Source organism: Phoxinus phoxinus, assembly GCF_949152265.1.
Source record: "Phoxinus phoxinus genome assembly, chromosome: 3".
Taxonomy (NCBI): domain Eukaryota; kingdom Metazoa; phylum Chordata; class Actinopteri; order Cypriniformes; family Leuciscidae; genus Phoxinus; species Phoxinus phoxinus.
The window spans coordinates 15,621,202-15,634,667 of NC_136878.1; the positions used below are offsets into that span (position 1 = coordinate 15,621,202).

The window sequence follows — 13,466 nt, forward strand, 5'->3', positions numbered from 1 at the left end:
GCCCTCTTACAACCAGCCTGTGTGTGTGTCCTAAGATGCCAAATACTGTATGAACACAAGTAGTCAGCTCTGATACCCTAATTCTGAGATAATGTTCACACACACACACACACACACACGCACACGCACACACACACACACACACACACACACACACAGGTATAGCATGGCATAACACGACACATCTGCAGAGTATGAGTGTTTTATATTAAATACAAATTTTATATTAAATGAACTCTTCTGAATAATAAGGATGGGAAGAAATGAGCATTACTGTTTTGGTAACATTTAAAGTAATATTAAAATAATATTTTCATTTTCATTGAAATTAAAAATAAATGTGTCAGTAACTCTGCAGTATGAACATTGAACAACCAAAAATAACAACCAATAATAAAAAATAAAAAATACATATAACAATATTTATACAAATATAAAAGAAATAAAAAAATTGTATGCGACCATTAACTGACAACACACAGCTGTGATCATGCAATATGTTGCTAAATTGTTGAAACTTTAACTAAACAATTTAGGAAGTACATCAAGAAAATCATGGTCACGGTCACGGTCACGGAACGACTCTGAAGAGGTCAGACCTACAACCAGTCCAGGTCGTGAACCACACCACACACAACTGACACAATGTAAAAGAAGGAACGTAAATGGTGACAAGCACCATTGCAAAAATAGTAACCAAAATGCCAAAAGGGATATCAAATATATTTGATTTGCCAAAAATGCCAAAAGGTCACAAATTTATTGTGACCATAAATCCTCATTGTATTTTAACTATCTAACAAAAACATCTAACTAAAAATGATAACCAAGTATCAGTGTGTGGTTTACAAGTCTGATAGATCTTGTGAGTACAATTATCATGCAAACTAAATGAACAGAAATATAGTGGAATAATCATTACAGATTAATGCATTTGCTCGATAAAGTTCCACCAGGTGGGTCAGTATAATTATACCACAATATAGCTATTAGCCTCAGATTAGAATGCAATGCAAATCTCCCAAGCCCCCAAGAACAACAGTGCACCAATCAGAAGACACTTTCTGACTGCTGTAATTATTTAGCACAGACCTCCAGTGGGAAAACGTAAGCCTGCTGGGACTCTCTGTACCTCAGTAGAGGTGTACGCAGTACGCACATTACTCTGCCCTCTTCAACTGCATCCATTATTCATTCTCATTAGCTTTACATTTATTCTGGCTGCTCCAAAGAGGTTCCTCTCTCTTTAGCCTAATCAAAGAAATGATATGTCCTTTATGTATAGGTGATGATTACACATGAATAATATATGTTAATATGCATCTCCAACCAAGAGATCAGTAGAGAGTTCTACTTTTTGAATCAATATATGTACCTGAACAGTGTGTGCTCTTTTGTCACAGAAGTGGACTGAACAGACCAAAGCAAGTATGATGAAAAACAGAAAAACAGACAGTATTCAAGGGATGTTCCATTTCCTACTTTGAAGCTTTTAAACACAATACACTCACTACAACATAGGCCTATATAATATTACAAAAGTATTACATTTCAAATAAACATTGTTCTTTTGAACTTTCTATTCATCAAATAATCCTGAGACAAATTATCATGATTTCCACAAAAATAATAAGCAGCACAACTGTTTTCAACATTGATAATACTAATAAACGTTTCTTGAGCACCAAATCAGCATATTAGAATGAATTATGAAGAATCATGTGACACTGAAGATTGGAGTAATGGCTGCTGAAAATTCAGCATCACCATCACAGGACTAGATTACATTTTTAAAACATAATTAAAAAAATATTTATTTATATGCTATATTTTTGACTGATGTAAGAACATAAAAGAGAGACTATGACTCTTGTGACTCACGGCACCAAGCCAAGAGAGACATGCACAAGAGGTCGTTCACACTGTCTCTCTGCACCACCGTTACCAGAGTTTATGGCCTCAATTAGATCTAAACAGCCTCTCACGAAACAGTGGGTTTAATATGTGTTGAGGCAGGAGGTGGAGGTGTAGAAGAAGAATGGATTATACTCTTTAAGACAAGTAATGCAAACCAATATGGCTCATCTAGGTCTCTCTCTCTTTGAAAGCAGAGAGCGTTCTTACGGGATCAAATCGTTCTGTGCTACAGAGGGATGGAGAGAAACCGAAGGTCCGTGAACTGTACTTTTTATAAACTCAGAGAACTTCAGCATGGCCTTGAACTTGCGCACGCTGCATTTTGAAGAAAAATATTGCTGTTTGCCTCTTGAACTCTGCGCTTGACAAATCCACACTAAATCCTTACTCAAGCCCTTCTCCAACCCCATACACTCTAGACGTGCACACACAAAGCACATTCTCAACCTTTCATTTTGGACAGCCAAGTGAGTGGATTGGATTGGCTTGCCTTGCTGTGGGTTACCACAAACAATAGGCTGAGAGAGAAACAAAACATACCTCTCTGCGATCAAAGGGGCTTTAATGTCATTTGAAGGTCCTAAACAATCAAGTGGAGAAATTCGAACCTCATATGGTGAGGTGGAAGGGTCTCTCGGTCCTGGTGAGAGAATGCTTGTTATACATGGCACTGATTTTCTTTCATCTCAAGATTTTTCCTCAGTTTCATATCAAAGTGTGAAACTTCATCCATGGGTAGAAGCAGAGATTAAAGTTTCCATTCCTCATTTTTTCATATAAACAAGAGCAAAACATGATGTTGTACTTAGGAGCCCATTAAACTCAAGAAATCAAATGCAGAAGGGATGAGAGAAAAGAAAAGAATGAAATGGTTGTAGATTTATGATGGTTGCCTATGCTAAAGTCACCCCCATGATGCTAGGGAGTTCTGGGAAGTTAATAGACGTTGCTAGGTGGTCACTAGAGCCTTCTGGGTGGTCACTTAGTGACCTCAAGTCTTTATATGGCTATCAAAATTTTCGCATATTTTATCATCTGCTAGGCTAAATAATAGCACACATCTCAACAAGCCACCCAGTTTTGAGATATCATCACATCCACAGCACAACCCAAGCTTAAAGGTATGGTAGGCAATTTTCGGAGAGACTAGCTTTAAAGGGTTAGTTCACCCAAAAATGAAAATAATGTCATTAATGACTCACCCTCATGTCGTTCCAAGCCCGTAAGACCTCCGTTCATCTTCGGAACACAGTTTAAGATATTTTAGATTTAGTCCGAGAGCTTTCTGTCCCTCCATTGAACATGTATAAACGGTATACTGTCCATGTCCATAAAGGTAATAAAAACATCATCAAAGTAGTCCATGTGACATCAGTGGGTTAGTTAGACATTTTTGAAGCATCGAAAATAAATTTTTGTCCAAAAATAACAAAAACTACGACTTTATTCAGCATTGTATTCTCTTCCAAATCTGTTGTCAATCTGCGTTCACGACTCCTCAGCTGCTGACGTAAGACTCTGCTGACGTGTTATCTGGTGCTCCCGAGCTTCGTTTACAGTCTGAGGGAGACGCACGATGTAAACAAAACAATCTTCGCAAACATGTCTAAGGATTTCGACACAGAGGAAGACTTGCATTTTTTGCCCATCCATATTTATTTAAACCCGAATACTACACGGACGAGATAAGTCACCAGCGTCTTACGTCAGCAGCGTCACTGCGGAGTCGTGAACGCAGATTGACAACAGACCCGGAAGAGAATACAATGCTGAATTAAGTCATAGTTTTTGTTATTTTTGGACAAAAATGTATTTTCGATGGTGCAAAAAATTTCTAACTAACCCACTGATGTCACATGGACTACTTTGATGATGTTTTTATTACCTTTCTGGACATGGACAGTATACCGTTCATACATTTTCAATGGAGGGACAGAAAGCTCTCGGACTAAATCTAAAATATCTTAAACTGTGTTCCGAAGATGAACGGAGGTCTTACGGGCTTGGAACGCATGAGGGTGAGTCATTAATGACATTATTTTCATTTTGGGTGAACTAACCCTTTAAAGCTAGTTTTTTTTAAAGGGCTTGCTTTAAAGGGGTGGTAAAATACCCTTTTCACAAGATGTAAAATAAATCTCTGATGTCCCCAGAGTGTGTGTGTGTGTGTGTGTGGTGTGTGTGTGTGTTTTAGCACAAAAGTTTTAGCACAAAATACCCCACAGATATTGTTATAGCATGTTAAAGTTGTCACTTTTTGAGGATTTGCAAAAACGCACCGTTTTGTTCCTGGCCCTTTAAATGCAAATGAGCTGCTGCAGAGGGCAGGGTTTCAAGAGCTTGTGTGTGTTAGCAGCTGCGATTACCTCACGCAGACACACTAAAATGACAGAAACTGTTCTGTCTTTAATGTTAAAATGGAGTCAGACAAAGATGGAGAGACTCAAGAAGTAGTGACAACATGTAGAATGCACAACGCATTCTCATCCTTGGGCGTCATATACTGACACTTTTGACAAATCGTCTACATCCAACGCACATGGCACCCTTTAGCGTCAATATGACACGCACAGAGCTTTGTTCGGTTATGGTTGGGTTTAGGTCTGGGGTAGTGTTAGGGTTAGACCGCTAGGAGGCGCCTTCTGGCCCATATCTATCTGCGTCTCATATTGACGCTAAAGGGTACCATGTGCGTTGGATGTAGACGATTTGTCAAAAGCGTCAGTATATGACGCCTTGGGATGAGATCGGGCTGGAATGCAACAGGACGTCTCTGAATGGTTAGTTGATGAATTTATGTTGCTGATGTGGAGTTAACTATCTTCAATTAGGATATTCTGGCATGGTAATCTATAAATCGCTCGTATAGGAACTGTAGTGAGATGCACACAGATTGACCTTCTATTGCATGTGAAAAGATGGATGCGAAAGTTTGAGCTGACTCACAAATGTACTCTTATACAACTACTCTCCCTCTTCTCAACATGGACTGCGTGTTCCCGGGGGCGGGGTTTATCTACATTTTAGGGTTGCTGATGTCACTAACCCGTGAGGAATGTCGTGTAGTCCCTACCAGCCGTTTGTTGTAGTCCTTAAAAAGCAATTTCTTTAAAAGCAAATATCTCCCTTTGCTTTGAACTTTGAGCGTTGTAACTTTGCAGATGTTGTTTATGCTCAAACAGCAACATTTCAACCTAACCCTAACTAACTAAAGTTAGAAAAGTGAAATCATACTTTACCACCCCTTTAAAAGCATAAGATCCCACCCTCCATTTAGAGGGCTCTCGAAAGCCAAGCCTCCTCCAAAAAACATGCACGCATACGAGAAAAGCGTCACAAGAGACGGCGTTAAACTACCTCATGTCTCAAAGCACAAAGCATTACAATGATAATGAACATAAACAACTCAAAGAGCACTGACCTGTGCCACTTGACTGCTGCAGATTAATTTCGCCGTTGGTAATGTTGCCATTGAAATGCATAAATTCGAGTCACAAACCACTCTTGAGTATAACGTCACGATTTTTCACCTATTCCAAATTACGGTAGTTGTGGCTTGAATGCCGCAAAAGCTCATTGTTTTGGTTCAGGAGGAACTGTAACCGTGGCTGCGGTTTTGGTTGGGTGCTCGGTGACTGACGTCTGTCAAAATCTGCATAGAATAAAATACGCTGATGATGTTTGTGCAAGCAGGGTACACGGAGGTATGGAAATACATGTTGACAGGAACGAAGGCAATAATTGAACGAACATTTTATGGTCCAACACCTTCCACAGACGATATATATATATATATATACAATACATATAAATACATTTAGACCACTTAACTTAGTGATTGCTATCAGGATGTGAAGAGACTTTCAACCAGAATAACACAAAATGTTTCTGTAACAAATCACCTACCCTGCCTTTATGTTTAATATTTAGACAAAGAATGAGCAATGGTAATGAAAAGGCTAATAAAAAGCCTGCTGAACGAACAAATAAGAAAACAGCTGTTAGCCCGGCAACATCATTCAGTGGTGCATATCTAGTCGAGGTTCATTAAACAACTTTGTGTCAACGCTGTGCCTTGCTCTATTGTTCCTTCTGAACCCTAGTGAGAACAAACGGTTCATACAACTACAGCAGAAATGGATGACATGAGTAACAATACTGAGCAAATGCAGCTAACAGCATATGACAGCTTCCCCCTGCCGATTCGGACTACACTATTGTTAAAACGTGTGCTCTATTGTTTCTGTGAATTGTAGAAAAACTTCTCTGAAACTCTCTAGAGTGAATCGAGTAGAGCAGTTTAACAATATAGTAAATCACTATGATGATGATCACTCTCCCTAAGTTTTCCCTAACATTAACAACAACATTCAGATATTATATTCAGATACACACAAAATTAGGTCAATCTGTCAGATTACTGCATAATTAACTAATGACAAATTAACTTACACAACCATAAAATATACCTAAAATATATATAAAATTAATTTAATATAATAAAAAGCACATAATATAAATGTAACATAATATAATATGATAATAAAATAAATGGAACCAAACTAAAATAATTTAACTACTAAAATGAATATGCATAAATTAATAAATATTTCATAATTAATAAAATAAAATAATATAATATGATAATAAAATAAATGGAACCAAACTAAAATAATTTAACTACTAAAATGAATATGCATAAATTAATAAATATTTCATAATTAATAAAATAAAATACATTTTTGCTAACGAGAATGTAAATGAACAGTAACCCTTCTGAATTCATCTGAATTAATCTTGATAAGATGTTGTAGCGCATGAGACTCCAGAACAAACAAAAAAACATTCAGGAAATCGCCACCCCTCCCCAAACTGTTAGCGCTAATCTGGCATGTCTGTATGTGGAGACTAGCACACGCTAAAGAGCTGTCAGAAGACATCATTAATCCCTCAGGACCATCACAGACAGATGGCGTGATGGAGAACCAGCAAGCCACTTTTTCACTGAGCGGAGACCATTTTCGCGGTCTCATTTCTCATAAAAAAGAACAGAACTGAACAGGGCTGAAGCTGGTCCTGGAACAATACATTATAAAAGATATTTACTAAGTGTTTAAGATCAATACTCAAAACCCAACCTTTCCATTATAGAGCGTTATTTCATAAACATCCTAAAGAAAGCTGCAAATGTGACCAGAAAGTGGCACAAATCGCTTCTCATCCAAAGGACACATGGTCTGTTATAGTACAGCACAATACTGCAGATGCTATAAGGAAGGAGGACAGAGGCGGAGTTTAAGGGAAATGACCTCTCCCTCAGGCCCTCTTACCTTATCAGGGGGGTGCAAAACAGTCTATACATAACCATCAAAGTAGCCTGAAGACTTTAAGAAGGACAAGTGTGAACTAAAGGAAGTAATGGAAAAGTAAGGGGGGAGAGGGGGAGCATTGAACTTGCATTGAAGGTCTTAATCGATCCTTGCGGCCAACAGCAGGATAATGTCTCCTAAAGGACGCAGAGCACAGTTAGTCTATCAATCCGAGGCGGTTACGACAGCTTCAGTGTGTGAGAGGATTTCTCAGTAAAGCACATTCAGTAAGCTGTTTACATACAGCATATCTTTTCTGAACAGCATTCGTGCTGTAAAAATATTTCTACACAGCTGAAAACACAAAAATCTATTCCAGCGTCAACGTCACTATTACTTTACCCAGTGGATAATTCTTCATCCGCTCTCTCCCGAGCTACCATGACCATCCAAGCCGGGCTGAACTGTATTATGTGTGTGCGTATTTCAGTTGAAGGGCCGAAAAAACTGCCGGTCTCTCAGTGAACTAATGAAACAAAAGCAAACACACAGTGGTACACACAATGCTGTCCGCCAGCATCCAGCAGGCCAATGTCATTAATCATGAGATCCAGGGGCAGAGGGCTCTTCATCCAGTCCTGTTGCCATGGCAGACCCTACAAAAGTGTCACATATGCACCTTTCCCTCTTTCCAATGGCCTCACTGGTTGGCCACCAGCCAATTGCAGCCGTTAATATAAAAAAGGAAAAACATACACAAATACTCCTTTGCAAATGCACTTTTACCCATATACGCACTCTTTGACCTTACACAGCCCAGTCTTGTTTTTTTTTTGTTACATGCACACAAACAATCCTGATCATTTATTTATCAGTCGTTCACTCAGTGCTGAGAGAGGAAGAGATACGGCAGAGCTGGATATAGGAGAACCCAAGCAATCTGCGGGCAGTCTAGGGCTATTCCCACTAATCCTGTGTCGTCACCTGTTATCCTCCAGGACACACATGCACAAACACAGTCTCCGGTTCCTGAGCGTCTCCCCTTCTGCCCTCTATGTTTACTGACAGGATTGTTGTGGGGCTATCATTCCAATCTAAACTACTTCGTTTTTACTTCGCAAGCGCCCAAACAAACAGAGAACTACACAAGGATGGTCCACCTAACAAGCTCGAGGAAAAGAAACATTACCAAACAAACAGGACACTGGGGTCGAGTAAACAGGGACGGGAAAGGCATGATGGTGTCCCTGTGTGTGACCCAGAGGGCTGGGTTCCCATGCGATGGTTTAGCAGAGAGAAAGCTAGCTGAAAATCATCTAGAACTTATTGTGATGATGTGGCTTAGTGGTTAATTGTACAGGATGTTAAGGTAACGTAGGTTCAAACTCCAACTTAAATTCTTAAATTCCTAAGTTAAGTCGAAAAATAAGCACATGAAAAATCTTCTTTATCTTCTTACTGGCCAATTTACTAAAGAAACATTTATTAATGTATCATAGCAATATAGATATTGTGTGCCAAAAAGGATTTTTAAAAATAATTTAAAATAAAATAAAAAATAAATAAGTGCAGCGTTTATAATATATTTTAAAAAAGGTACTACTAGGTCTGTATTTATCTAGTAATACATATACATTAAATAAATAAATAAAATATATAAAAAGTTATTGTTCTTACAAAAAATATAATTTACTGGATAAATCTTACTTTGACTTAATCTTACTTTGGCCAAACAATGAATACGCAATTCCACAATACTTTTTGAAGCAAAGAATGAATATAATAATATTATAGGCCCATAAAGGGGTATAGATGCTAAACACTTCATGCTAACAAATATTCATTTCATTAACACACAATCTTCTCCGTTAGCACTTTTGGAAACAGCTTACTTAGTGTGAGGACAGACATCCATCTGAGAGGGTGTCTGACTGAAAAAGGCTGAGTGGGGCAGCCAAGAAGCAGAGGCAGTTTGACAGGGGTGTTATGGAAGGGTCAGCTGGTGCTGCTCTGCATTGCATGAGAAAACACAGGCAAGTAAGGCAGGTCTATATCGGGCACCCAGTCAGCATGCCAAATGGGTTACTGAACGGCACGATGTGATGGACGTCCTGATAGCACGCCAAGCTTTCACGGCACGTCCAGCATTACACAGGTACCCATGAACCAACACAAGTGCGGCTTAGGCTGCTAATCCAAAATCAGCCGCCCGTTTGGCATCAGAAGGGCATCAGATACTTAGCTGAGATGAGTGTTTAGGGCCCGGCTGTTATCTTAAAGCCATCACCTCATCCAAAACCCTGGCACCCACTCCGTCTCGAGAGGTGGAGCAAATCATTGTTCTGTCATGCCAGAGATTCTGAAATGGCCTGATTTGGGCAGCACAGTTCCAGTAAGACATCTGGAGCCTCTTCACCATGTTCTCTTGCTCCACAAACCTGACAGTCTGAATGAGCACCAGAACAATTACCCAGAGCTCTTTTGGGTCAATGACATTTAGCGCACCACTCACAGACACAATCAGCTTCTTCTGCTCTATATGTCTTCAAATACGGATTCATGCCATGGTACAGTGAATGGCCGAGGCTTTACAAAAGAGAGGCCTGACAGGAAGGTGAATAAAGAGGAATAGAAAGAACCACAGAGCTAATGGAGGTTAAAACAGTTCACTGAATCTGAACCCCCCCCCCCCCCAACCACTCACCCCCCCCCCCCCCAACCACTCACCCCCCCCCCCCCCCAACCCCCCCCAACCCCCCAAATAGTCAAATAACTTCTGAAAACACCAGCAAAACTTAAAATAAGAACTCACTAGGGATAAGCAAACTGTACAATTGCGGTCGAAGTCAATAGACTCAGCCTAAATGAAATGTAAATGGTTTTTTGAAACAGAAATGATTTTTCTGTCTAGAGATGGCTGGTTCAGTTTTGATTAGACTAAATCTCTTTTGCAGTAATGGCACTGCCTCTCTCCGCTGAAGTATCAGGCGTTATATTTAACTCAGACTCGGGCAGGCTGATTCACCCCACAGTAATTGAGGGTTGACGGCGGTAAGCTCCGCTGGGCTGGGAGTCACTGTAACATGGCTGCAATGCATGTTGGTTAGGGAAAGACACTGCAGGCAGTTCCTTCATGTCTTTAACACATGTGAACATGAATGCATTTCAATAATAAAGATGTCTGGTTTCACACTCAAGATGCATTGCAGAGCGTCAAAGATGAAGGGCCTCCACAAACTATGAGCTGCTGGCCTAGAGGGACTGTAAAGCAGTAAATGCACACAAAAAAAGTCAGTATACAGTACATAAAAAAAATGAATTGGCAACAAATAACTTTTAGTGACCTCTCTAAAACCTCTCTAAAAATAAAAAAATATATATATATTACATAACGAAAGCCTATAGGGTCCAACACACCACTGAGCACCACTAATATTCATTGTACGGACAAAAAGAATAAATGTGACATTATATACACAAAAAATTCTATTCTATGTGTTTAGATTTGAATACTGCTCTAATGAAAAACAATCAATGGTGAAACATCCATTGCTAAAATCTCACACATGGCGAATCAACAGAAATTGTTGTGGTCCACACAACAGTCCATTACAGTCCTGAAAAAATTCTCTGATCACATGTAACAAAAGTTTAGAACAAATAATTTGATTAACATAATAATAACCTGATTTCACCTAAAGCGCAGAAAAAGCCTGAAGTTAGTGATCACAGTAGACTTTGACCATGCAACATTTCTTCGGACACAAACAGGATAAAATGTCACACATTAGGGATTCTAATATATCACAAATCACAAACAATGTGATTATGACTCATTCATTTTTTTTTTACATACCATATAGTACTTCGACATTCCTGCATCTCTGAAGTGTGTGTTGAGCCAAGAGGTCAATCTGTGGTTGTGAATGGCTTCTAAATAAGATGAGCTTTTGTGCTGAAACACTAAACGCAAAAAAGGTGGTGCAACTGTTTAGTGAACTTATGTCTTCACACTTACAGGCTTTATCCAGCAACCAAGATGACAGACAACAGCATCAACCATGTCAGATACTCCAGCAGAAAGCAGAGCCCCTTGATCTCCATGCCCTCGTGTGACACGTCTGACCTTACCCAAGCAGGTGCTAGTCTTAAGGAATGCTCTGAGGTTAGCAAAGGTTAGATACAGCGTGCGGCGCACCCCAAAGAATGGCAGGAATGTCCGTCCTGTGGAGGTAGGGGTTCACGGACGGAGACACGACAAATTCGGCACCTTCAGAATTTGTTTTGCTTAGCATGTCGAAAAATACAGCTGCTTCTCCTGTGCCAGTTATCTCGCAGCAATCATCCATGAGACAGCCGCGAACAGATTAACGGTGCCAAATGGATGGTGGTAAGAATGTCTTTAAAAAAATTATTAGCTCAGAACACAACTGAGCACAAAGACTGCTTGTTTCTTTCAAAGCCTGTCCCCCTTTTGTTATTTACATGTCCTAACTGTCCAACCTGACACGTTTTTACGGTTAGGGATGACACAGCACTCTTTTGGGAACACAGCTTTAGAAAATCCCTGCATGCCGATAAAAAGCACATTCCTTTAATCTCCTCACAGCTTTGCCAGGCAATGTGGTAGCTCCAAAACAAAGAAAACAAATAGTTGGTGACCTCTGTTGAGTCCAGTGCCGGGAAGGAAGGGGGGGGGGGGGGAGCAGAGGAAGCAAAGCACTAAATATTCAATCCCAGCTTCTTTTTATGAACTTTAAGCACATATTTGTTGTGTTCAACATCCATCTGACTATTTTCTCTCTGTCAGATCCTGTAGGAATCCTCCTGTTTACCTCATCTTAATTGCTGGATTCATCCTAATGCTGCTTAACATTACAGAAATATTACTGACAGGCATACTTCTTTGTTTAAACCTAGTCTGAATAAAGAGTAACCTCTGGAAAGATTTGTAGTGAATAGACATACTGAATGTTGACATTTCGCTGCATGTGACCACAACAGTATTCAAGATACGATGTGTTGATATTCTATAGCAAAGCGTGCGATCAGAAAAGATCTTTGAGAAAAAAAAAAAACTTCGCATCCAGAACAACAGAAACCTGACCATTAAATAGCAGGAAAATGGGAGATAATGTACATAAAACATTTAAAAAACAAACACACGCAAGGAGTCAATGAGAGCGAGTGAATCCTCAAACTGACCTGCTTCACTTCAGCCGGCATCACGGAAATCCTGTTTGGTTAAGCCTCTGGGAGAAACGCAACGAGAACAATATTCTCTTGTGAGTGGAGTTTGTCTGTAAGTCAGTCAGTCAGTCAGTCTTTCGTTCCTTATTATGCGAGTATGTCCTGTGAGAGCCGAGACAGCTCACAGCCACAGAGCCATCCTTTCCCCACGGTCACATGCACGAATATACTCCGTCTCTCTCGTCTTCTTGCGTGTGCCTCTCTCTCTCTCTCTCTCCTTCTCACACACACACGCTCTTTCTAACACATGCTCGTAATCCTCTCAGGGACAGAAGAAACCCGCCTCCACCGTCAGCGAGCGAGGATGCTGCAAACGTTGGAGCGAATAATGATTTCAAAATGAGGAGAGATGCTTTAGACAGTCCAATGAATCCTTCAATAAATTCAAGAATCCGGCTGAAGAGAACCAAAACAAAACAGCTCACACACAGAGAAGTGGAAGGGGAAAAAAAGTTACCCGGTGCAGGAACAAAACCCTCTGGGTAGACTATGAGAAGGGGGGCGTAGAAGACAGGGTAAGGGGGGGTGTACGCGTTTGAGTGAATAGAATCTTCCAGAAGGCAGTTGCCCTGTTCACAGTGTATAGTTTTGTATCTTGTTCTCTCCCTCTCCTCACCGAGCATCTATGCAGACAAGGGTCAGACGGATTGGAGGGGGAGGGGGCTGACAGACAGACGCAGCTGGAGTGGAAAGAGAGAGAGAGAGAGAGAGAGAGAGAGAGAGAGAGAGAGAGAGAGAGAGAGAGAGAGAGAGAGAGAGAGAGAGAGAGAGAGAGAGAGAGAGAGAGAGAGAGAGAGAGAGAGAGAGAGAGAGAGAGAGAGAGAGAGAGAGAGAGAGAGAGAGACTCCACCCAGCCATCATGCCAAAAGAGCATGAGCCCTGAGAGGGGGCAAAGCTTCACAAAACTTTGTTATTTTCCTCTTTTTTTACCCTTACGCTCTCACTCTGCCTGTTCTTTTCTCTCTCGGCTTTTGTCCTTTTGTCCTTCCA

At 40.3% G+C, this 13,466-nt stretch overlaps 1 protein-coding gene across 31 annotated transcripts in view; it reads right to left on the reverse strand.

Moving 5' to 3' along the window:
* The window catches only part of arvcfb (ARVCF delta catenin family member b), a 229,897-nt gene that overhangs the window by 96,819 nt on the left and 119,612 nt on the right, over positions 1 to 13,466 (reverse strand). For 4 of the 31 annotated variants that reach the window (XM_079605642.1, XM_079605647.1, XM_079605633.1 and 1 more), the window contains exon 1: positions 12,432 to 13,097. The exons of 23 other annotated variants lie outside the window; for them this stretch is intronic. In XM_079605642.1, coding sequence (XP_079461768.1) covers positions 12,432 to 12,452 — 21 coding nt within the window. In that variant the 5' untranslated portion in view covers positions 12,453 to 13,097. Of the gene's footprint in view, positions 1 to 11,244; positions 11,332 to 12,431; positions 13,098 to 13,466 lie in introns of those variants that run through there. 4 more of the 31 variants (XM_079605646.1, XM_079605627.1, XM_079605632.1 and 1 more) reach the window with 3 other exon arrangements.